Genomic DNA, 25,364 nt, shown 5'->3' with positions numbered 1-25,364 from the left:
AATCCAGGTTTTCTCACCCTCCCCCCCCCCCCAAAACACACACACACAAGAGAGTGAGTTTGTGTGTGTGTGTTTTGGGGAGGGGGGTGAGAAAACCTGGATTTGTGCTGGAAATGGCCCACCTTGATCATCATACACATTGTAAGGAGAGTGATCACTTTAGATAAGCTATTACCAGCAGGAGAGTGGGGTGGGAGGAGGTATTGTTTCATGGTCTCTGTGTATATAATGTCTTCTGCAGTTTCCACAGTATGCATCCGATGAAGTGAGCTGTAGCTCACGAAAGCTTATGCTCAAATAAATTGGTTAGTCTCTAAGGTGCCACAAGTCCTCCTTTTCTATTCCTTTAATCATTCTCATGGCTTGTCTCTGAACCCTCTCCAATAAATTTGATTTATTCATATTAAAATATCAGGGCAAACAGATGTTAGTTTGGCTTGAAACCCAAATCCAAATACTGCAGGATGTTGCCGGTGCAGGAAGGAATCCTGACAGTAAAACTGACTAGAGGCAAAGGGTGAAATTGACTGGACTAATTTCTCAATCCAAGTGAAATGCAAAAGGTGAACAAATGCATCCGTAACAGAAAAGAAAACATTAGGGCCCTAATTTTCAAAGGCTGGGTTTAGCACAGCCTCAGTCAGTGCAAATTGGCCGGACCTTTGAAAATGTGCGCCTAGATTTTAAAAGAGCTTTCCTTTTTCAAAACCTCCACAAGTTACACAGAAAGGAAACTGGTCGTGCTTAAAGAACAGGAGGACTTGTGGCACCTTAGAGACTAACACATTTATTAGAGCATAAGCTTTCGTGAGCTACAGCTCACTTCATCGGATGCATGAAAATACAGTGGGGGGATTTTATATACACAGAGAACATGAAACAATGGGTGTTACCATACACACTGTAACCAGAGTGATCGGGTAAGGTGAGCTATTACCAGCAGGAGAGTTAGTCTATGGTGCCACAAGTCCTCCTTTTCTTTTTGCGGATACAGACTAACACAGCTGCTACTCTGAAACTGGTCGTGCTTAAACTGCCAGTCCCAGCCTTTATTCTCTGCCCAAGAAACTACAGCTCCCAGAAGCCTCAGGCTGCGGGAGGCGGTTGCCATGGCGAGGGAGCCCAACAGGGCTGGGAGAGCGCAGGAGAAGCTGGTGAGGCTCCTGGTTGCAGAGGGGTGGGTGCGTGGGTGGGGGCTGCGAGGCACTGGGGTTCTCTCAGCGGCCGTTGCTCCGCAGTTACACCCGGGGGCACTGAGGGATGGAGAGCAGCTGTGCGCCTGTGTGAGCGAGGACTATATGTCTGAGTGCAGGCAAGGGCAGACCCAGGGCTGGGGAGGGGGGGGATGCACTATGGGGCAGCGCAGGGGACACCCGGGGAAGGGGCGTCCCAGTGACGGGAGCAGGGGCATGCCTGGGAGTAAGGAAACGCCTGAGGGCGCAGGCCAGGCAGGGCATGGAAAAGCAGGGCCCAGACCAAGGGGCAGGGAATCAGTCGAAGGCAGGGGAGGAGAGGACCCGGGAGCTTTGGGAAAGCAAAAGGAGGAGGATGCTGACACACTGGGACAAACTCCTGCCTGGCGTGAGGCTCCAGTGGAGCTGTTAGACTTGGGAGGGCTGAATTTTGGGTTGGGGGATCTGTCCGTCGGAGGGAAGCAAAACCAGAAAAGCCCAGCACTTGTGTTGCATCGCCCTCGGCAGAGCCGGGGTCTGCGTGAGGCCCGATGAGGTGACCGGGGGCTGCTCCCACCCAGACCACATTTGTCTTGGGGGGAGCGTGTTTTGAGAACAGAAAACCAGGCCATTTTTCGGACTGTGCCGCCAGGGGAGGGAGGGGTGGAGTGGAGGGGGGACGTGAAGAAGGGAGGGGCTGGAGGCTGGGCACTGCAGGAGCATTTGGGAAATGGAAAGGGATCAGACTGGGGTTGCTCCTGATGAGTGGGAGGTTGGGCTCCTTCCGTCCCCCGCTGCAGAAGACCTCACGCAGCCAGGCTTTAAAAGCAGAAGAAACAATGTTAAACATTTGTACTGGGCAGTGATTAAAGGAGATGGGAAGAGGAGCGGGAGCTGTGGGGAGCCCCCCTTAGCCACACCAGGGAGAGGAGGGGAGCCCTGTGCTCTCCACTAAGTTCTGTGTTTAATCTCTGGTGCAGCGCCTTGCACAATAAGGTCCTAATCCCCGACGGAGGCTCTTCGGTGCTGCATCAGTGCAACTAATCAATAAACATACGAAGAGGAAAGCTGGGGCAGGGTGGGGAACAGGGGGAAAAGGAGAGTTTCACACACACAGCGGGAGAGTTTGACAAATCTTAGTAAGTAACCAGAGACATACAGCCATGCGGTTGTCAGCAGGACGTGATGGGACGAGTTGGTTTGCTCGGGCTGGATACTCCCCTCTGGCTGGCTGGCTGGCTGAATGTAGTCCAAAGCCCAGGGCAGGGAGAGCTCCAGTGAATGGTCTAGCTAGTGTCCAACATGAAATCACTCCTTCCTCTTGTGGGCCTTTCTGTCTTATTTCAGTAAATCTCCTCCTCCTGCTGTCTTCGTTCAACATGCCATTCCCGCTGCCAACCAAAACAACGCCAGATAGAGAGAGTGCTTGCGTCTCCATTTTCATGCCTTATCTCCCCAAGCCCCAAAACACACGTTGGGATCAATGTGAGCTTAAAAAACAAAACAAAACAAAAAACAGGCCTTGGAGATACTTCTGCTGCTCTGCTATTTATTTAGATTTATTTACACCCCGCCCCACAGCACGCTCGGCGCCCTCAACACAGACATATCCAACTGAAGGACAGCACATCTGAAATGGCTGAGAGGAAATACTTTTCCACCAGTGCACAGCTAGTTTGTGGAACTCCATGCTACAAGACAGCACCAAGGCCAATTGTTTAGCAGGATTCAAAAAAAAAAAGAGTGGACATTTATATGGATAGTGGGACCCTCCAGAGTTGTCGTAGTAAGGATTAAAATGACTAGGTGTTTTGGAAGGGATCTAAACCTTCATGCTTCATGGCACCAACCAAGTTCTAACTCAAGGAGGTCAGGAAGAAATTCCCCTAAGGGCAGGTGATTCCATAACTGCTTACTGCTGGCCATTGCTGGAGATGGAATACCAGACTAGATGGATCATGGGTCAGTTCTGCAGTTCCTGTGTTTCTAATCCATCAAAGAAGCAGCAGCCCTTCTGTTTTCCCACTCCCCCAGCCACATCTCACACTAATAGTAGTCAGCAGACCCAATATGGATTAAAAATCATGCCCTAAACCACATTTTGCCCTAAGAAGGAATCCCACCCCCAGCCAACTCTGCTTTCCTCATTCCAATTGAATCTGTAGGCAGACAATAAAAATGTTTCTCTCTTGCCATTTCTTACCCTTTTAAAATAACCCATGTGATGCTTCTCTCCCAGCAGCCCATGAGGGAGCAGGATGGAGGTCCTGAGAGAGAATGGGGAACAGGAGGAAGAAGAAAAGAAAGTCCTTGTGATTAGTAATGAACTCCAAGACCTGGAAGAGAAGTTGTCAAGGATCAAAGTCCATATCCCAAATGTTGTACCGTAAGTAGGAATGTGTGTGTGTGAGAGAGAGAAAGGCAGATAGATAGACAAGAATACATGACAGACTGCATTTCTGAAACAGCTAAGATGAGATCTATTCTCACCAATGCACAGCTAGTTTGTGGAACTCCATGCCACAAGACAGCACCAAGGCCAATTGCTCAGCATGATTTTAAAAAAAAGTACATTTATATGGATAATGGGAATCTCCAGAGTTATCAGAGTAAGGACTAAAAAAAAACAGGTGTTCTGGAAGGGAGCTAAACCCTCAGGCTTCATGGCACAAGCCGCGCTCTAACTGGCTCTCTAAATTGCATTTTTCATGTGTTCCCCATTGGATCAGCTTTACGGATATCATAGGAAGATACTTACAGGCCCACGGGGCTGTGCAGCTCACTTGCCATCACTGGGAACAGCATAGTCGTGCTTCATGCCCTCCTGGTTTGAATTGTGCGCTTTCAAAGTTATTTAATTTGCACCAATTCTGCTGGAAAATAATAGAAGAGAGACCCTAGTGTTTCTTCAGACAGGATTAACCCATCTGAATCTCACTATTTCATTATCCGTCTCTGTTTGTCTCCTCCCACCGCATGAAGTGAATTTGACTGGAATTCCATTGACACCTCCCAGTTACCAGCCTCCTACAAGACGAATTCTGCCAAGGAGCAGATGCTGCTTCAACTAGCTGACAATTTCCATCGACAGTATGCGCATCTCTGCCCAGATCGCCAGCCACTCTTTCTCCATCCATTAAATGAGTGTGGAGTGGAGGTAAAGGAACATCTGGAGACAGCTGGGGACAATCTGGGTTTGCTTTCATTTGATAGCATATGATATGGACTATGTGCAATTCTGCACAGTCAGATCTTTCTTTCTTTCTTTCTTTCTTTCTTTCTTTCTTTCTTTCTTTCTTTCTTTCTATGTTGATTATCTTTTTATTCGTTTGCATGTATTTTTTACTGCAAACATATTTTAGCAGTAGAATTGACCAAGGGCCAGTCCCATGTGCTCCCTTGCAATAGACACAACCAGTGCTGAAAACCCACCAATTGTACATTCAGTGCCCAGGTATGCACCGAGCACTCCAGTTATACACCCATCCTACCAGTTGTAGTTCCACCATACCAACCGCACACTTGACACAGCAGTTATACACATCGCCTGTATACCCATCGCACTGACTGTACACTCAGCATACAGTACATTTGGGGAACAGAAAAAAGAAGTGACTCAAACTAAAAGAAATACCTGAGTCTAAGAGATCAACTCTGAAGACCCCACAATCTACTCAGCACTCGAGCGAGGTCTGAGGCACAAAGTTTAGATCCAGATTTGGATCTTAGGCTGAAGCTCTCCAGATGTTGGGTGTTGAAATATGGGGTCCTGTCTGGGCCCATTGTGGGGACAGGCCTGAGCTACAGAGCTAGCATCCAGTTCTGCAGCTCAGCTTGGGCAGATCCAGTGTTCAGAATTTTTACTGACAACATGCCAGACGCAACCTGTGGAAGCTGGAAACATCCAAGCCTCCTATGCCCCACAGCTGCCAGATGTGTAGCAATAGATGTGAGGCTTCCCTGAGATTAGAAGGTAGCGGGGAAGGGCCCAATCCTGCAATGGGCATCTTGAACTAACTCCCATTGACTGCCCTGGGTGCTGGGTGTGCTCAGTCCTCCTGTGGTTGGGTGCTGCAGCGCTCTGTCCTAGTTGCAGTTACCTCAGTGCTGAAGGCTTCATGGCCAGGTCTAGCCCCTTGCTGTAGTCCAGCCAAGAAGTGACAAAGGCGGGAGACAGACAGAGACATATTTCAGAAGCCGTAGTGAGATGGCTTCTCTGCCCACTGTATTTCCCATCTCAGAAAGAGTCAGTAATAGAGCAAGAAGGTTGATCAAACGCTTGCTGCATTTGAGAGAGGAGTTGGCCACTAGCTCTGGCCAGCTGGCCCCGGAGTCCCTCCCTGTCACCTGCTCTACATGCCGCTTCTGATGGCTTCCCCACCGCGTATCTGCTAACCGACACCCTCTTGCTGCAGAAATTTGTGAGCACCACAGTGCGCCCGACCCTGCAGCCTTACCCGGAGCTGTACAATTGGGATGGCTGTGCCCAGTTCGTCTCTGACTATCTCACCATGGAGCCCCTCTCATCGCCCATCACGCCGGTAAGACGTGGCACTTCCTTTGAGTCTTCCAGTTGCCCCCCTTGGCGCATTGGGAGTCCCACATCATTAACAGTAATGGGTTTCTCATCAGGGTATCACACCGGTTATGGGGCTATGAAGAGTCTTGCCCTTTGACCCCCCCCAGGAACTCCTTCCCCAGGAGAGCCTGTTAAGAACCCTTTCTCCCTCCTACTCAGGCAAATCTCCCATTGACTTCAGTGAGTCCTGTCATGTGCATTATTTGGGCATACGACCATGTTACAGGCATGATCATTTCCCAACTGCTGAGTGGAGACTCTGGGCTTCCCAAACTAATATGCACAGTGCACACAAGCCTCCATCTAGCCTACTGGGCCTGATCGTGGTCTTACCCCCAGCCATGTAAAACCAGAGTAGCTCCATTGAAGTGGGCGTGTACAATGGAGATCAGCTGGTGGCTCATTGCATGCTAAAGTATCAGGCTTCCTTTCCAAGGACTGGGAGGCTGCTTGCCTTGGAGAGGAGTAGCATATACAGGGACAGAACCTGGTAGGTCTTGGTGACCTGTTATGAGGCACTTGATGGGATGTTCTTAGCTCCACAGAAGACTTTGAGGTGCCCTGACAGAGGCTTGCAGAGCGAAGAGAGGGACTGGTAACATGGTTAGAGATGATGGATCAGATCCTTAGCTGGTGGGGATCAGTGTAGCCCCACGGAGCAATGGAGCTACGCTGATTTATACTTGCTGAAGAGCGGCTTTAAGTTGTTCAAATTGGTGTGGGATTCAAAAATCAAATCCGGACACTTCTCTAGCTCCTTGCATTGACAGATCTCATAGAAAGCATCATTATCTCCATTTAATGTATGGGGAAACCGAGGCACATACGGGTGAAGTGACTTGCCCAAGGTTACACAGCAAGTGTCAAAGTTGGGATTAGACTCCAGGTCTCCTGGCTGCCAGCCTTCTACTCCATCCATTAGCCCACATGGCTTCCTAGCAAAGGAATCTACAAAGGAGAGAATTCTGGGGAAACAGTGAACTCAGGCAGAGTTATTTCACGTGCAGGGACGATAGATACAGGGAATACGCTAACAGGGAAAGCATGTGAGCCAGAGGGCTCCGTTCTCTCCTCAGCTATTTACGTGTGAGTCCCATTGTAGTTCTGCAGTGTTTGGCCCAGAGAATCTCAGTGTGTCTGAGAGCCTGTGCTTTGTTTCTGGAGAAGGAGGGGATTCGAGGGTGGAGGTAAACAGACCAAGATGACGGGAATAAGACTTTAAGCAAGGAAACGTGTTTGCTCTTTAAAGCCCAGTTACCTTCCCTCCCCGACCACAATCCTGAAGTACCAAAGGGGGAATTGCTTTGGCTTCAGCGTGCTACTGTGCTCCCTGCTGATCGGTGCGGGCTACGATGCCTACTGTGTGAACGGTTATGCCACCCGGGAGATCTGCATGATGGACGAGACCAGGGAGGTGTGCCCACTGCTGGAGAAGTCAAAGAAGGTGAGGAGCCCAGCTCACTGGTTCAGGCGAGTCAGCCACAATGCAGTGAGACGGGCCAGGCATGCTGAATGTGACTGGCCTCCCATAGTCTGTGACTGCGTTCTGTTTAACACGCTCTGGTTCCGAATGGGGGCTCCAGTGTAAATGATCTGAACCAAAGGCAGTGTCCATGTAACTGGTCTTCTCTACGCCTGGGTGATCTGCTGAGTTCTTTTCCATGTCACTCTTCCACTGAAGAAGCCTGTTTGGGCTCTCAGTGTTTACTGAACCCCAGATCCATGAAGTACTAAACCATAGAATGTTAAGGGAGCTGAGCACCAAGGGGTGTCTGTGATCTGCCTGTCCAGTGGGCTCCGTTAGATCCCTTTTGGGTTAAAAAAGGCTCCATAGCCCTCTGCTCTTGTGGTTGCAGGTCCTGAAAGAGCCCGTGAAGGAGAAAGCCAAGAAGTACGCAGTCAAGCCCCCACGGGACCTGCGCAGCAAGTTTGAGCTCCAGCAGGTGTCCAAGAAGGAAGCCGATATTAAAGCCGCACAAAAGAAGAAGCAGAAGGAGGAAGAGGAAAGGGTCATGGTGAGTAAATGTTCATGTATCTCCATCTTACTCCGAAGTCTCAGCAGCAAGATCCCTGACACAGCTAGTGACCGACTCATCAAGTTGCTAGCTACCTCACATCATTGGTCTGTGAGATACCCTCAGCCTCCACTGTCTTCAGTGGGCCGGTAAGTCACTGTGTTTGTCAGCGAGCATTTAGCCTGGGGAAAGACAGCATGAGGTAGCCCTGTAATATGCGTCAATATACAATCCCTTACATCTCTAAGATTTTCAGATATTAAGTTAATCTTCACAACCCCCTCCAAGACAGATAGTAATATTAGCCCCGATGTGTGAATGGGGAAACTGAGGCACGGTGCCATTGGGCCCTAGATTTTCAAAAAGTATCCACTGATTTTTTGAGATGATGAACACCTGCAGTTTCCATTGACATCTACTGGAAGTAATAGTGGAGGCTCAGAGCCGCTGGAAATCAGGCCCTAAACATCTCAAGTTGGACAACCCAAAACCAAGGCAGGCAAAAATGGTGGCTGCTTTTGAAAATTTGACCCTAAGCCGCTTGCAAAGGGGCACACGCAGAGTGGCAGAACGGGGAACAAAAGCCAGGGGCTAGATCCTCAGCTGGTGTAAATTAGCCTAGCTCCATTGACTTCTGGGAAGCTTTCCTGATTTTCATCCATTGAGGATCTGGGTTGGAGGAGTCCCTGATTCCCAGGTTCACGCTCTGTCCCTGGCTCAGTGCCACCTTGGTACCCATATCAGTAAATAGTGGCCTGGCATTTAGCAAGTTGATTAACTGGGAAGAATTCCAGCTGATATAAAGAGGGAATGTGGCCAGAACTTCTGGTTCCATTGCTGGTTCTTTCCGTGACCCACTGAGTGACCTTGGGTACACACTATTTCCCCGCTCGGTGCCTCAATTTCCCTACTATAGCACGGGGCTAATGATACTTACCTACTTCACAGCTGGGGCCGTGAGGTTTCATTAATCAGTGTGGCACCTGGAGAGCCATGGCAGAACAGTACCAGAGAATGACCAAGCACAATTGTTGTTGTGTTGGATTATACCTTCTGATCATTACTCTGTACTGCAGGAAGCAGAAAAGCCAACGCCGGACCCTTTGTACGGGTTACGTATCCATGCCTGGGTTCTGGTGTTGTCGGGGAAGCGGGAGGTGCCGGAGAGCTTCTTCATTGATCCCTTCACAGCACACAGCTACAGCACCTCCGACGACCATTTCCTCGGTATCGAAAGCATCTGGAACCACAAGAACTACTGGGTCAACATGCAGGATTGCTGGAATGGCTGCAAGGTAACTCTCCCGTTTGAATGGTTCCTGCCCTGCGGGAGAGCGAGCAGTTGGATTCGGTGGCATGGGGAAAATGGAGACCCATGCGGCTGCCCACTTTTCACTTGCCATCCCGCCCCCTTAGCTCTGCTTACACTGGCTTTAGGATCAGAAGTCAGAGCAGCTGCCCTCTACGCGAGCGTCTGAGCCAGGGTGTAAGCCTGGGCCCAGTTCAGCAATGCTCTTTGATCACTTTGCAGGCACATCCTACCGGCTACAGCAACGTAAAGCCACTATTGCTGCCCATCCGCTGGGAATATCCCCAGCCGGCAAAGCTGGCTGCATGCCCCCTCCCTCAACAAGGGCCCCGTACAGGGGGGATTCCAGGGGCACGTCAGGGATAGACTGGGATGGGAGGAGACGTGGCAAAGGTGTTTCTACACCCTCGCTATTCCCCAGCTGTGGGGCCATGACAGCCAGTGCATAAGTTAGAGCAGCCCTTGGGAATACTCCAGTTGACACCAGGAACCCCAAGCTGCTTCCACTCAGTCCCTGCACCGGTGCAGTGCTGAACTGCATCCAGGGCCTTTAGTGAAGAGGTGCAGCCCTTGGGCTTCTGACAAGCTGCCAAAGTGGCCATGGACAATACCAGGAGGAGGATGTTGGAAGGGGAGGTACTCTGCAACTGTGGGGCCTATTTCCGTTCCTCCCTGGTCTCATGCGTCTGGGCAGATTTCCACTGGATGGAGTCCGCTGGCTCCCTAGACAGCTTTGAGGAGCAGTGGGTGCTGTTTGGGGTCACAGGCACCAACTTTTTTTGGTGCTGGTGGGTGCTCGTGCCCCCCCCCACCTCTGGCCCCACCCCAACTCCGCCTCTCCCTGCCCCTATTGGATCCCTCCCCAAATCCCCGCCCCGGCCCCGCCTCCTCCCCCAAGAGCACTGCGTTCCCCCTCCTCCCCCTTCCCTCCCAGGCTTGCCGCGCGGAACAGCTGTTTCGCGGCGCAAGCGCTGGGAGAGAGGGGGGAGAAGCAGGACCCAGGGGCGCGCTCAGGGGTGGAGGCGGAGCAGAGCGGAGGCAGAGGTGAGGTGGCGGGGAGCTTCCAGTGGGTGCAGAGCACCCACCAATTTTTCCCTGTGGGTGCTCCAGCCCCGGAGCACCCATGGAGTCGGCGCCTATGTCTGGGGTTCTCTGCTCAGTGTCCCCCTCTGGATCCTTAGTTTTGAACCTATGACTCCCACTCCCAGACCTGTTATTCCTTAGTTGTCCCCTGTCTTCACTCGAGTCTTGGGTCCAGTGGCTCCTCCCCAAAGGAATTCAATAAGTCCCTCACTAAGGATGGATTTAATGCCCCACTAAAATCCTTAGAACTCCACATGGTACCGACAGGTTCTGAATGTCTGCTGCTTGAGCGGGAGTAGCATGCAGCTGAGTGCTCCGTGGCAGGTCATATGTCTCTTGGTATTAGCATCGTAAGCTGAAGACACCTTTGTGGCCAACCCTGGTTCTTCTGTCCTGCTTAGGATCTCACCTTTGACCTCGGGGACCCAGTGCGGTGGGAGTTCATGCTGCTGGGGACCGACAAGCCCCTTCTGTTGCTCCCAGAGGAGGAAGAAGAGGAGTTAGCTGATGAGGATTTGGATGATTTTGTAAGTTTCCTATGTTTCTAGGAGCGCTTCTTGATAGAGGGGAGTGATGTTGTAATGAACTGGACTTACGCCTATGTGTGCCTTTGCCCTCTGCTGGATAGAATCAGAGGTACTTCACTGCCTCAATCCTATAGGGCTAGTAGACATTCTCCTTCAGCTCAAGGGATGCGTTTTTTGGAGCAGGAGGATCTGAATTCAAGCACTGCTGTTACTGTGTAATTCCCTGTGACCATGATTTGCAGCACAGTGGCATCCTAAGTGGTCACTGATCTGCTACGGGACAGCGCCTGCCAAGCTTTGATTGCTGGGAGACCTGATGGACGGGACCCATGTTCAAGGCCCGTGTGCCCTGAAGGGCACAAGCCTGCCCAGCATAAAACTGCTTTTTAAAAATCAAATTCAAATGTATAATTTTTCAGGACCCCTTCTCCCTGCTTCTCCTCTCCCTGGGGCTGGTGGAACATGGCAATGGGGGGCCTGGAAATAACGCATGTGCTCTTATACCATTCACAAAAGAAAATACTGTGTGTTGAGAGGAACAACATCTTAGTATGAAGGACACAGTGTGATAGCGTAGGGATGACATCAACACAGTCTCTCCCTTTATCTAATCGGTTTATACCATGCCCATCACCATGGTCTGTGAGTGCCTTTCTCAGATTATACAAAATAAACAAGCAAGTCATTGGTTCTAACGAGCACTGCCATATTCAATCAGACCTGAGCGTCTCCACGGTCAGCATGATCTTAAACCCAAAGCAAGTGGAGTCCTTTAGGCCATGGCTGGGCTCTGCTTGTGGCAATGTGTGAGGGACTTCTGGATGGAGTGAACATAGCAGAGTTTCTTTAAATGGAACAGCCATGCAGTTCCAGTGGAAAAATCCTAGAGCAATTAGTTCTGAAGCATAAAATAGCACCCACTCTGCAAAATTATAGGGTCAGAAATGTCCCACCAGCTGAGATTTTACTGACTAAACAACCTGTATGAATTTTTGGTGTGAGCTTTTGGATGCAAATACTCACATGCATAAATATCTCGTGTGTCTCTTGGAACTAGGACTGTATAAACCATACTTTGGTGCACGACTGTATCCTCAGCAGTGTGTATGACTCAAATAAACCGTCCCTTACAGTACGGCTGCATCACCTGGGAATGTGTATAACCTGCATGAACCACAGGCTAATATAACAAGTATTTCCAGAGACAAATGTGCTTCCTGCCATGGCAGGAGAGTACTACTAGCTCCACTCAGGGCATTGGCCACCTCATGGAAACCCCTGCTCTGTCTTGATAGGATAAGGAGGAGGAGGAGAAAGGTTTTGACATGCCACCATCCTGGGTGGACCTGATTCAAATATCTCGGAAAGGTATTTGTTCTTCCTTTACCCTGTTTTATATTTTTCTGATGGCAATAGATACAATTTTGTGTATTGCAACGAACCTTTATTGTAACATACTGGACAAAGTCAAGCAATGAAATAGCAATAAATCAAGATACACAATAATTAGGATATCCATTATTATTTACAGGTTTCAGAGTAGCAGCCGTGTTAGTCTGTATTCGCAAAAAGAAAAGGAGGACTTGTGGCACCTTAGAGACAAATAAATTTGTTAGTCTCTAAGGTCCACAAGTACTCCTTTTCATTATTATTTAATTACACAGCTGTGTTTTGTGCCCATGGATTCTCCCAGAACCTACTATCTCATCCTAAATTGGGAACCTCTGCTCCCACTATGGACATAGGACCTGTTTTCTTCCTTTGCCTGCTAGCTGTGTGAATTCTGCCTCTGAGGATCTCTTTCCTGGCATTACCCATGTTCATTGCAATTGATGCATTATCATGTATGTGCTATAGCAGTACAAAGTGTTATTAATCATTATATGTGTCTAGTGGTTAAAGCCCAGGTTTGGGAGCAAGGGGATCTAGGTTCTATTCCTAGTTTTACCATTGACTTACTGTGTGACTTCAGGCAAGTCCCTTAACTTTTCTGTGCCTCAGTTTCCCTATCTGTAAAATAGAATTAATAGCCTACTTCACAGGAGTGTTTTGAAGCTTAATTCTTTCATGTACTTTGCGATCCTTGGACAGGGGATGCTATAAGAGGAAAACCTCTTATATTTAGTAAGAACTTTATTCAAGAGCAGCCCCTAGGTAAATGATTTGTAAATGGGAAATTCAGGAGGTAATTCAGAAGGTACTGCCCATAGTCTAACCAGTCATAGAGAAGTGAAAGGTTCCTCATCCCATTGCTAATCCCCTCTGGCATCCGCACCCCCAGGGCTGTGTCTTTCTTTTCTAATTTAATTTAATTATCACTAGTAGAAGATACAGGGAGGTTAAAGGATAATACCAATCCATTGCAGTATGTCATGACTATGCAAATTAAAGACCCGATCCAGCTCCCAGAGACAGTTGGATCAGGCCCAGGCCTGTGAGCTCCTATGTGCTCTCAACATTCACTGAAGTCAGCAGAGGGGGCTAAGCACCCCACCAGATTGGCTCCCCCTCCTCCCCTCTGAAAGTGCATCACCTTCCTGCAGCCACGGAGAGTATCAGGAACAATGTTCCCTCTGCCCAGTAAGGATGTTAATACATTCTCAGGCAGCTGAATGTGACAAAGGAACAAATCATTCCTCTTGCATCCTTTATTTCCCCCATGTGAATTCCTTTTAGTGTTGGCAGCAGCTGTTAAACACAAGCAACTCTGCTCCTGTGTTCTCAGCTCTTGCGGCTAAATCCTTCTCCTTGCCCTCTGCAGAATTTGAGACCCGCTGTCCCCAAGGGAAGAAGGTGATCCAGTACAAGAGCGCAAAGCTGGAGAAATGGGCACCCTACCTGAACAGCAATGGGCTGGTCAAACGCCTCACCGTCTATGAGGACCCGGAATGTAAGGGGAGATGAATGATCAGCACGAGTCCACTGAGACGATACACAATGGGGTGGGGTGCAATGGAGGGGGAAAGAATAGGATAGAGAGGTGCCATTGTATCTCCCATCCCTTCTCCCCCTCCTTTCACACTTCTTGCTTCTCCTCTTCCGCTCCCACAACCCCTTCTTCACGCTGCCCTGTTCGCTCCCCTACAAACCCTAAAACTTCCAGCACGGCTGGGGACTCTTACTGGAGCCTATAAATCTATCCTAAGCTGTAACTGCAATGCTGGTCGGTATCACTGATCCCTTTCGTACCTCTGGGTCTGATTCAGAGCTACTCTCAAGGGCTTTGTCAGGTTTGGGAAGCACCATGGGTCACAAGTAGTGCAGTCACCGTGCTGTTTGACGGCGTGATCCATCCAGGCCCGGAGCAGTTTGGCCTGATCCAACAAAGCACTTAAGCATGTGCGTTGCTTAAAGCATGTTAGTAATCCTTTCCACTTCCCTGCTTGACATTAAGCACCTGCTTAACTGCTTTGCAGGACCGGGCGAGAGCGCTCAGCGCCTCTCAGGATCAAGTCCTGAATTGTGAGCAGGAGTTGCCTATAGTTTTCTCCTGTTGAGAAACAGCGGTATAGTGCTAACTGATCACCCCGTCTTCCATTGATGTGAAGGGGACTCACGCAGCTCAATCGCTGTGGAAATGAAGGGGACAGTGTGTGCTATGCTTAACTAAAGACCTTTCTTTATTTCTAAGTCATGTCTATCAGCAGTTGGTCCAGGAAGTAGGGTGTAAGCCCCTAACTGGACAAACGACCTCCTTTCCCCAGCATTCTCCTTTAGCACAAGTCGCCTAATTTTTTCTCCCCTACCTCCTGTGTTACCATCACCAGGGAATGTCTGAAGTCTAGGATTTTCAAGGGGCCACATGGTTGTGCCATGGGGTTTTTCTCGTTCTAGGTGTCAGAGTGCTGGAGATGAAGGGCTGGTTCGAAAATAGAGAGGACATGATGAACATGAGACAACTGAATAAAAAAACAGAGGTGACAACGGAGTACTTCAGCCCGGGACACATCCAAGGCCTCAAAGGTACACAAGCTCAGACCCATCCGCAGCTGTGTACTCTCTGCGACCCAGTGACAGTTCCTCCTAGGTTTGGCCAAAAGGCCAATCATGGGACTATAAACTACTGGACACACTCACCTGGTTCAGCAACAAAAGAAATCCTCCACCAGGCAAGGTTCAAGGCTTCATTCTAGAGCCTTTGTAAGCACTAGTTACCATGCAAGAAACTGAAGAGGTGAAATTCACAACTTGCAACCCAGGGGAAGGGGTGCTAAGGTGTGCACCTTCCCAGTCCTGGGGTATCCTGGGTCTGGAGAGGTCCCCAATGTAACTTAGACAGACCTGGGGGCCTAAGATATAGCAGCCTCCTCCAGTTCTCCTATGGGCCACAGTGCTACCTGAAATCTCTACAGCATTGCATGCGGCAATCTCACCTCTGAAATGCCCCTCCCGCCCCCAGCACATCCTTACATCAAGGAGTATGAAGGGGTGCTCAGAAGGCAGCCTGGGTTGTCCTCTGCAGCTCCAAACTGGGGAGAATCCTTCCCCAGGCAGAACTGAGCTCCTTTATGCTGCTCCAGCCTTTTTACCTGGCATAAAGGGATCAGAGCAGGGACAAAGATCTCACCCAAGAAGGTTTTAACAGAAATAACTCTCCCCTCACAGTCAGAGCTGATCCCAGAGCCCTGCCAGCACAGTGTTACGTAGGGATGTAAAATGTTAACTGGTTAACTCATAAGCATTAGTTTTACTGGTTAATATGCCTTAACCATTAACCTCTGGGCCTGCCAGCTGGCCCCAACAACCCCGTGCTGGCCAGCCTGCCGACCCCAATGGCCTCGCACCAGCTGGAGCAGCCCGAGCTGTGCCGCTTGACCGGAGAAGTGCTGCCCGGCCAGAGTGACCCCAGCCACCCCACCCAGCTGGAGCAGCCTCAGCCACAGGAGCCCCAGCCACGCCGTCTGGATCGGCCCCAGCTGGTTAACCGTTTAAACGAAATATATTTAATCGTTTAAACTAGGGCTGTCAAGCAATTTAAAAAAATCAATTGCGATTAATTGCAAGATTAATCGCACTGGTAAACAATCATAGAATACCATTTATTTAAATATTTTGGATGTTTTCTACTTTTTCAAATATATCGATTTCAATTACAACACAGAATACAAAGTGTACAGAGCTCACTTTGTATTAATTTTTTATTACAAGTATTTGCACTGTAAAAAAAAGAAATAATATTTTTTCAATTCACCTAATACAAGTACTGTAGTGCACTCTCTTTATCATGAAAGTTGAACTTACAAATGTAGAATTATGTACAAAAAAAACTGCATTCAAAAATAAAACAATGTAAAATTTTAGAGCCTGCAAGTCCACTTAGTCCTACTTCTTGATCAAGCCAATCACTCAAACAAGTTTGTTTACATTTGCAGGGGATAATGCTGCCTGCTTCTGTTTACAGTGTCACCTGAAATGAGAACAGGCATTCTCATGGCACTGTTGTAGCCGGGGTTGCAAGATATTTACATGCCAGATGCGCTAAAGATTCATATGTCCCTTCATGCTTCACCCACCATTCCAGAGGACATGCGTCTATGCTGATGATGGGTTCTGCTTGATAACAGTCCAAAGCGGTGCAGACCGACACATGTTAATTTTCATTATCTGAGTCAGATGCCACCAGCAGAAGGTTGATTTTCTTTTTTGGTGGTTCGGGTTCTGTAGTTTCCACATCTGAGTGTTGCTCTTTTAAGACTTCGGAAAGCATGCACCACACCTCGTTCCTCTCAGGTTTTGGAAGGCACTTCAGATTCTTAAACCTTGGGTTGAGTGCTGTAGCTATCTTTAGAAATCTCACATTGGTACCTTCTTTGTGTTTTGTCAAATCTGCAGTGAAAGTGCTCTAAAATGAACAACATGTGCTGGGTCATCATCTGAGACTGCTAGAACATGAAATATAGGGCAGAATGTGGGTAAAACAGAGCAGGAGACGTACAATTCTCCCCTAAGGAGTTCAGTCACAAATTTAATTAATGCATTATTGTTTTAACAAGCGTCATCAGCATGGAGTCACGTCCTCTGGAATGGTGGCCAGAGCATGAAGGAGCATACGAAGGTTTAGCATATCTGGCACGTAAATACCTTGCAATACTGTCTACAAAAGTCCCATGCGAATGCCTATTCTCACTTTCTGATGACACTGTAAATAACAAGTGGACAGCATTATCTCCTGTAAATGTAAACAAACTTGTTTGTCTTAGCAATTGGCTGAACAAGAAGTAGGACTGATTGATCTTGTAGGCTCTAAAGTTTTACATTGGGTGGTGTTTTTTTGAGTGCAGTTATTTAACAAAAAAAATTTTACATTTGTAAGTTGCACTTTCATGACAAGGAGATTGCACAGCAGTACTTGTATGAGGTGAATGGAAAAATACTGTTTCTTTTATCATTTTTATAGTGCAAATATTTGTAATCAAAAATAATATACACTTTGATTTCAATTACAACACAGGTACAATATATGAAAATGTAGAAAAACATCCAAAATATTTAATAAATTTCAATTGGTATTTTATTGTTTAACAGTGCAATTAAAACTGCAATTAACTGTGATTAATTTTTTAATTGCGATTAATTTTTTTGAGTTAATTGCATGAGTTAACTGTGATTAATCGACAGCCCTAGTTTAAATGGTTAACTTTTTAAATGGTATTTACATTTCTAGTGTTATGTGGGATCAGCATGGGCTACAACCCAGCACTCTCAGAACTAGAGTGTGGGTTCATAATAGAGTTTCCTATGTTTCCTCTGAATGCTTGGCTGGAGGTTTATTTAATGTTTGCAAAGAGCTCTTAAGTCTTTTTGGATAAAAGGTCCTGTAAACATGCCAAGTGTTATTACAGCTTTACAAAACCAATGAAAATTTATCAGCTCATGCGCAAGCTTTACTCCTCCACCTCTCACTACGGGATCAGTTGTGGCTTTGCCACAAGCCCCATGTGGGACAGTTTTGCATTGTTGCCCTGTCCCGGGGGCAGATCAGGAACCAGATTGTTACTCGGGGCTTGTTTAAATGTGGAAGTTATACCAATATAAACCAAGGGGTGAATTTAAACCAATATAGCTATTCTGATGGAACTCGCTATGTGGACACACATTCCAGTATAAGAATAGCTTCCCCCCACCCCAGTTCACTTTATGTTGGTTTGGAAGGGATTTTAGCTAACCTGAAAACAGTGACATGGGAGTTATACCCATCTAACTATTGGTTTAACTATACCAGCATAATTATACTGGTTTAACTGGTAGAACTATCCTGTTTAGACAAATCTCAAAGTCACAATTTGCCTCCTAGTTTTCCCCTGCTCTGGGACAGACATACCCTGTATCAGCCATAAACCTAGTGCAGCATGTACCTCCAAGGCAGCCGCACACATGGAGGCCTCCAGGGGTAAAATCAAGGCTCCACCTACTCCCAGCCCAGATGAGTGGGAGGATGCAGTGGCCCTGTGGATGCTGCTGTCCTTCAATGCTGCTTTCCACAGCATGCTGGTGCAGAAAAGTATAGAGCGCTTCACATTCTCTTACTCTCCTGTACAGGTGCATGGGACATTCAGGCTGTATGGTGGCTGGTGGGGCAATCACAAAGCAAATCTTGTCACGAGAGATGCTACTTGCTCACGCCTAGTAATATTTTGCAAGTCTGTATTCATCATCGCTGTCATTCTTACAGTTTAAGATTTACACAGCACCTCTGGCTTTCCTAGCGCACAGCTACAAGACGATGGAGCCGGAGACTGAGCGCACCATGGAGTTTTACAGCGAGACACGAGTAGATGGCCTTCAGAAACGGGTTGAAAATGCCCAAGAGATGACGGAATACTTTGAAGGGCGGTCAGATTTCCTGCACTACCGGCACACAGAGTTTGGCAGAAGAACAAAAAGAGCACAGATGGTCCTCATTAATACTGAATTGAACGCCCGGCCCATAGTGGTACAAGGGAAATATTGGGCATTACCAATATTAGAGCTGTATGGAATATACCGTTTTGGGTGAAGGTTCAGATTCATTTTCACTTGGCATAGCCAAGGCAAAACTCCAAACGAGAGAAATGAGCCTTGCATATGGGCTAGTCTGACCCAGAAACCCCACCATGTGACCAATTGTCATGAGCAACTCCAATTGACCAATTCCATTGAGCAACCAAAATGATACTAAGTCTTTGAAAATTTGTGCCAGACAAAAGATTTAGCTATGAGTTTGGACAAAAAATGTTCACAAGGACCCCAAAATACTCCACTGGTCTTGTTTCCATGTTCAAGCCCCACACTAGCCAGGTTTGGGGTTTCATTATGAAATGTGTCTATAGCTCTGCATAAGAAGACCAGGACTCTGATTTGCACTATGTCAGTAGCAGGGAGTCATAGAAGCCCTAATTCAGGAAAGCATCCCAATCCATTGAAGGATATTAAGCATGTACTTAAAGTTAAGCATGTGTTTCAGTGCTTTCTTGAATTAGAGCCATAATAATGACCCTCTCCAAAACAGCTGGTACTGCTTATCACAATAAGACCTCGAAACCAGCCTTTGCTGCTAGGACCATGGTCCTGCCTTGTTTCACTGGGGCAGAGAGCTTGTAAGACGGAGATGCATGAGATCTGTATCTGGGGTGTCCACTCCAGTGCACCCTCTCCTTCACTTGGCATTCCATGACATAGTCCTTCCATCCTCTGCTGAAGTCAGCTCTTTCAGTTGGGTGAACCCTGTGCTCCCCATACTGAGCCTCCATCTCCCTGCCAGTCCCCAAAACCAAATCTGATAATGGGGGAGGGGGCACACCCACATCTGACCCCCTGAAGCATGGATCACATGTCCCACCTGTTAATATAGGGCCAGAGCATGGCTGGTTCTTGGACAGGTGCTCAAAGGGGGAGGTTGCATCCTTTCCCCCCCTGCATGTGGGGAGCTCTGGGAGGCACTGGGTCTCTCCAAGGCATAATGCCTCATGGAGTGGATGGTGCAACTCTGGTCTTGTGCTTGAGGGGTATAATCTGCTCCAATAAGCAGCAACTCTGCTTGTTGCACCAAGCAGCTCTGACTCTGCTCCTTCTCCGTCACACTGTAGTCACAGGCGAGAACAGTAGGACCCTGATCCTAGCATTGAGTGATAGCATCACTGTCCTAGTCTGAACATAGTTCCTTCTTCCAAATCTTTATCATGTTATAGAGAGACCTTGAATTTGGAGTGGGGCCCAATTTTCACCTGGGATCTCTGTCTCCCACCTGTTTCATCCAAATCCCCACAAACCTTGTCATTTTTCTAGGCCATATGTTCGATTCTGACTGGTTTCTCTCTCTTTTCCCGACCCTCCTAGCAAATCAAGGAGCAGTTCCATAGGAACCCAGAAAAGCCAGCTGATGAAGATGTAGCAGAGCGCATCTTTATGATCTTGGAGGGGCGGATTATGCTGACGTATCATTGCAAGGACGATTACATCACTGCCTCAAAGAAGGAGTTCATCAAATGGAAGGATGTGGATAATAAGGGAAACAAGGTCATCATGACCTCAGACATGTGCATCAGCTATCAGGTACGGAGAGAGTATGACAATGATTTGGAGGTTTTTAGCTCAAAAGGACACAAAGAGAAGCTGGAAGACTAACTGAGATTTGGGGAGACCCAATTTCTGTAGTTCTGAGGCTCAAAGCTGGCAGCTCATGAAAGGAAAGCTGAAATCTCTCTGCATTTCTCTCTCAGGGGAGCGATTAAAGCAGGGGACAAGAAGTCAGGAATACCCACCTGGGTTCTCTCTCCATTTCTGCCATGGACTTGCTATGTGACGTTGCCATCTGTCCTAAACTCTCCCATCCATTAGTTTGCCCAAGTTCAGGGTTTTTTCTGCAATCTGAATGCTTTTTAAAAAGGTTGTAATTTTTTCTCGCGTTGAAAAGAGCACGCAGACTGTAACTGTGACCTCAAGTGTGCAGAAGACTGTTTCTAGCCACACAGCAGCAGCAGCAAAGAGGTGAACAATACACTTTCTGGCTCAGTGAAGTGTTAGATTCAAAACCTAGATAGGGCTAAATTAACTGTTAACCATGGGCCAGATTCTCAGATGGTGTAAATCAGTATGGCTCTATTGAAGTCAGTGGAACTATGCCAAATTATACCAGCTGAGGATCTGGTCCCACGTGTCTGGAAGACTCCTGCCATCCAACACTGGCGTTTTTGTTTTTAGGTGGGGTCTTCTGTGAAAAACAAGAAGCTGCTCCATCTGTACGAAATGATGCTGAAGCTAATGGAAGAAGAAAAGCAGTTGAGGCATCAAGTCTGGGAGTCTGAAACAGAGGTGATGGGGGAAATCTGTTTGCTAATGTCAAAGTCTGATAGGAGTCTGGTGCCAGGTTCAACTTACCATCTCTTCATGTTATGCCATATGTTCAAATATTATCTAGTAACTAAACAGTGATCAAAGTTCTAATGACACAATGCTGGTCCACACCCCAGAATATACAAATCATGACTTGCCTTTGTTCTGTGGAAATCATTCTTTGGAATGTTTATGAAGAATCATCCTCAGTTCTTGTTCTACATTCTAGGGGAAGGGGATAATCTAAGAGCAAGAATCTGCACAGAAAGGGTACATACTGGGATATCTAGCAGCGCATCTACCATTTGGCTGCTGACCACAGCAGGGAAGAAGAGAGAGCTCAAGAAGTTGGATTGATTAAAATCTAGTTACTAAGCACTTCTAAGGTACCCATGGCCATACTATCTAGGTGCCCATCACTGTGTTATCTGTAGGGAAGAATTACCTTAAAATAGATGGATTGCAATGAGTAACACATTGCAACCGCATGTAGCAAAATCCATTCCCATGGCACTGATTGGAGAGGATTGACTGAGCACAGCCATTCCAGCATGTGAAGAGAAGGTCACTGAATCTGAAGGTGAGAAAGCTGCTGTGATGAAAGCCCTATAGCAGTTGGTTAGGGAATGAAGAGGATTGTGGAGCCAGCCTGGTGGCAAAGTAGAGGGCCACCAAAATACTAGGGTAAGGTCCATGGGTTATGGATCTATAATTCCATTAGTGGGTTTTGGACACCCATCTTTCATTCCCACGGTTCATAATGTCATCAGAATACCTCAATGAAACTACAACCCTATTGTTCACATTTTACACATTGTTTATTCTATATATAACACAACTAGATTTTTTCTTAGGATTGCAGTGGTATTACCATATTTTTTAGAACAAAAGGAAATAGGAGAGGAGGAAAGAGTGAGGGAGAACAGGAGAGGCAGTAAGTCTAGAGGTTAGACTGGGAATCAAGATATCTGGGTTCTAATACCAGCTCTTCCAATGACGTGCTGTGTATCCTTGAACAAGTCACTTAAGACCCTAGTGCCTCAGTTTCCATATCTTTAAAATATGGGGCTTCTTTAATTAAATATTTGTAAAGGGGCTTGAGACCCTTGGATAATAGGTGCTGTGAAAATGCAAGGTATTAACAATAATTATTAAGATAAAATGGATTGTAGTAGTACATATTGCAGAACAGTGAAGGGTATAACCTGGTTTCCAGCAAATTACTTTTTGGACTCTTTCAGTCTTGACACATCAGCAGGCTAGCCTATGGTTATATTGGTGAGATATAATATACCAAAGCTAACATTATGACAGGTTTCAGAGTAGCAGTCGTGTTAGTCTGTATCCGCAAAAAGAAAAGGAGGACTTGTGGCACCTTAGAGACTAACAAATTTATTTGACCATAAGCTTTCATGAGCTACATCAGATGCATTCGATGAAGTGAGCTGTAGCTCACAAAAGCTTATGCTCAGATAAATTTGTTAGTCTCTAAGGTGCCACAAGTCCTCCTTTTCTTAAAGCGAACATTGCAATTTTTAGAGCCAATGGGGAGTTTGGACTCCAAAAGAGTGAATAGATTTGATAATTCTATCAAAGAGTCTGTAGAAAATCGTAAAACAACATAAAGTTCTTGTTATTAGTATTCTGAGAAAATTATTTTCTTTTGGTCACACTGATATATCCTCAGCATTGAATACATACATGCTGCTCCCCAGCTAATAGTATACAAGCTCATACTACAGTCCTTGCACAAAGACCCTTGCATATGTTCTTTTAAGCAGACAAACCAAGTGGAGGGCTTCATACTTTGAGGAAATGTCAGGGGGTCTTTCATTTTCTGATTTCACTGAAGGTGCTAGAAATTCTCAAGATCCGGGAGGAAGAAGCAGCAGCCAGCAAACTGACAGTTTCCATGTATGATACAGAGAGGAATGAAAAGAGCAAACAACAGCGAGAGACAATGGTAGGCAGTGGTGTCTAATAACAAACTAACACAATTTTTCATCCCACCTTCTACCTCTTGTATTAAAGGCAGGTTTTAGTAAGAACCATGGGATAAACCTACTCTGTTGAGTGGATCAGCAATATCCAGTTCAAGTTTTTTTTATCAGGATTGGATTCAGAGTTCATTACCAGTGGACAAAAAAATCCAGCTCAAATTCTTCCCTTCTCAGGGGCTATCTCCAGAGCCCATTCTTATACCATTAAAACTCCCTGTGTGAGATCCTTGGCTGGTGTAAATCGGCATACCTCCATTGACTTCAATGGAGCTAAAACAATTTATATTAGTTGAAGGTCTAGCTCCTTGTGCCTATGACTTTCTGGAAGAATCATGTCCAAAAAACCGACAACTTTATTTTGTGTAATAAAATAAATAAAATAATTAATAATGATAAAACTAATTGTAGTTGGAGCTGGGTGAGGAGTTTGATAATTGTATCCAAATCTGCTCCATAGCCAGGGTTCATTTTGTTGGGGAAAATATCAACATCTTCCCTGAGTACCAGGTTTGGAATAGATGGTTCCACCATTCTTAGTCCTGTTTATAACAACAATATTGATTTTGGCCCAGGATATCTCTTGAGGAATTAATACCCATATGAGTTTTCTGGACAAAAGTAAGGATATTCCAGTCTAGCTATCTGAGGTTGTTACGTGGCTTGCTTACAAATTCCAGTTCTCTACAAGACGTTTCTTTGGTATGGATTTTGTATTGGGCACAACTGCAATAATAAATTCCAAGAACAATACTGTAGGTGCTCTCCTGGTGAGAAAGGTAATAAAAAGAGATACTAGATTTTAAGTGTCAAGCACCTATGGACTGAACAGAAAATTGAGACAAGCAGTCCAGAAGCAAACATTTGTCAGCCAGTTCAACCAGGTGAACATCGCTCAGAAAGGTTTCAAATGTAACACATCCCTCCACCCTGAGCCACTTCAAACCCAGAATGACAGTGTACCTTGTGGGGCCCTTCTCACACCAGAGGAGATGACATTTCATGTATGGGACAAGCTTTGTATTCTAGGAGAATGGGGAGAGTTGTTGAAAAGCACAGCCAAAAACTAGGAAACAGAATAATAATCAGATTGGGGCTTTATGTGGGAAATGGTTGGTACAAGAAACAGCTGGTGAAAAGCAAGCACCTCTGGTCAAATCTTGGTGAGTTATGTCATGTCCCTGGCAGTGGGGGCACAGCTAGTCTGTCCTTTGTTATGGTAGTGCCCTATACAGGGATGTTTGGGGCATAATTCTTCTCACCCTTACCCTCCAGGAGCGTCTGATGCTAGAAGAGAGACAGCGACAAGTGGAGCAGGACCTAGATTACCTGGCACCCTTCCTGATTCAAATGGGAAGCACAGAGAAGATGTCCAAGTGGCAAGCCCTACGCCTCAAGGAAGATTGCCTGAATGATTTCAAGCACCATCTCATTGACAAGGCCAACCTCATCCAAGCTCGCTTTGAGAAGGTTCTCACCCACTTTCTCTTTGTCCACTCCTTTGGCTTGGTCTCTTTTGCTTTGGGACTGGGAAACATGTGGGGTTCTCTCTTCATTTTACAGCAAGTGAAAAAGCAACACTCCTCCAACATCTGTCTAGGAGGAGGCAGTATATATGCCCTCATGTTTCTCTGTCTTTACCCAAGGAGACCAAAGGGCAGATAGCCCTAGGACCAAATTCAGTAGATTTGTTCCAGCTTATATCAGAGCAGAATTTGACCCCCAATGTCTCCTATCTCCAAGGAGGCAGCGCTTCTACGTTTCTCTCTCCTTCCCTTGCTTTCCATATTTTGCTTACTTTTTCTATGCCCTAATCTCATTTATTGCTTCTGACTTATTACATTTCTTCTTCTTTGTTCTTTTTTCTTTCCTTTGGTTCCTTTAATCTTGATACGCTACTTCTGTATCTCTCTCTCTCTAATACCCTGATTCTTCCTTCTTCCTATCAGGAGACACAGGAGTTGCAGAAGAAACAACAGTGGTACCAGCAAAACCAGCTCTCTATGACCTTGGAGGATGAGGATGCCTACCTAACCTACTGCTCTGATGCCATGTTCCGTATCCGCATTCTGGAGATACGGCTTAATAGGTAATAATAAGTATTTAATGAATGTGTGGCAGTCTGACAGGAGTGATTTAAGGGATATCTACAGATGGAGATTCACTGGGGCTTTGCATTTCAATTTTTGATAATTTCATAATCTGAAAATATTCCACTTAATATCAATATCATCTAATACAATCCAGCTTCTTCCTCTGATTTCCTCCTTATTTTAGGCACAAAGAGATGGCGCCACAGAAATACATAGAACTGGAAGAGAAATTGTGCAAGGATCCTCGCCTGACTGAGTATCTCAAATTTAATGTCTGA

The 25,364-nt window shown here is 46.6% G+C and overlaps 1 protein-coding gene across 1 annotated transcript; it reads left to right on the top strand.

Moving 5' to 3' along the window:
- The first annotated feature begins 3,430 nt into the window (after positions 1-3,430).
- On the top strand, positions 3,431-25,364 carry DRC7 (dynein regulatory complex subunit 7). Its single transcript, XM_077831172.1, has 17 exons — positions 3,431-3,558; positions 4,155-4,329; positions 5,588-5,713; positions 7,001-7,195; positions 7,608-7,766; positions 8,843-9,061; positions 10,560-10,685; positions 11,981-12,053; positions 13,447-13,575; positions 14,520-14,648; positions 18,392-18,618; positions 20,001-20,216; positions 20,865-20,975; positions 22,849-22,959; positions 24,269-24,463; positions 24,943-25,082; positions 25,271-25,364. Exons 1-17 carry the CDS (start codon positions 3,431-3,433, stop codon positions 25,362-25,364), a joined length of 2,553 nt encoding a protein of 850 aa, XP_077687298.1.

This window comes from Eretmochelys imbricata, chromosome 12 (genome assembly GCF_965152235.1).
Source record: "Eretmochelys imbricata isolate rEreImb1 chromosome 12, rEreImb1.hap1, whole genome shotgun sequence".
NCBI lineage: Eukaryota > Metazoa > Chordata > Testudines > Cheloniidae > Eretmochelys > Eretmochelys imbricata.
Note: the sequence above shows the minus strand (reverse complement) of the source record. Positions and strands in the feature narration are given on the sequence as shown.

Bases quoted from the DNA above. Each gene is read 5' to 3' on its own strand.
- DRC7 (XM_077831172.1), top strand. From the start codon at position 3,431: ATGGAGGTCCTGAGAGAGAATGGGGAACAGGAGGAAGAAGAAAAGAAA. The intron at 7,196-7,607 runs GTGAGGAGCCCA...TTGTGGTTGCAG, and splicing joins TGCTGGAGAAGTCAAAGAAG to GTCCTGAAAGAGCCCGTGAA. The intron at 14,649-18,391 runs GTACACAAGCTC...TGGCTTTCCTAG, and splicing joins ACACATCCAAGGCCTCAAAG to CGCACAGCTACAAGACGATG.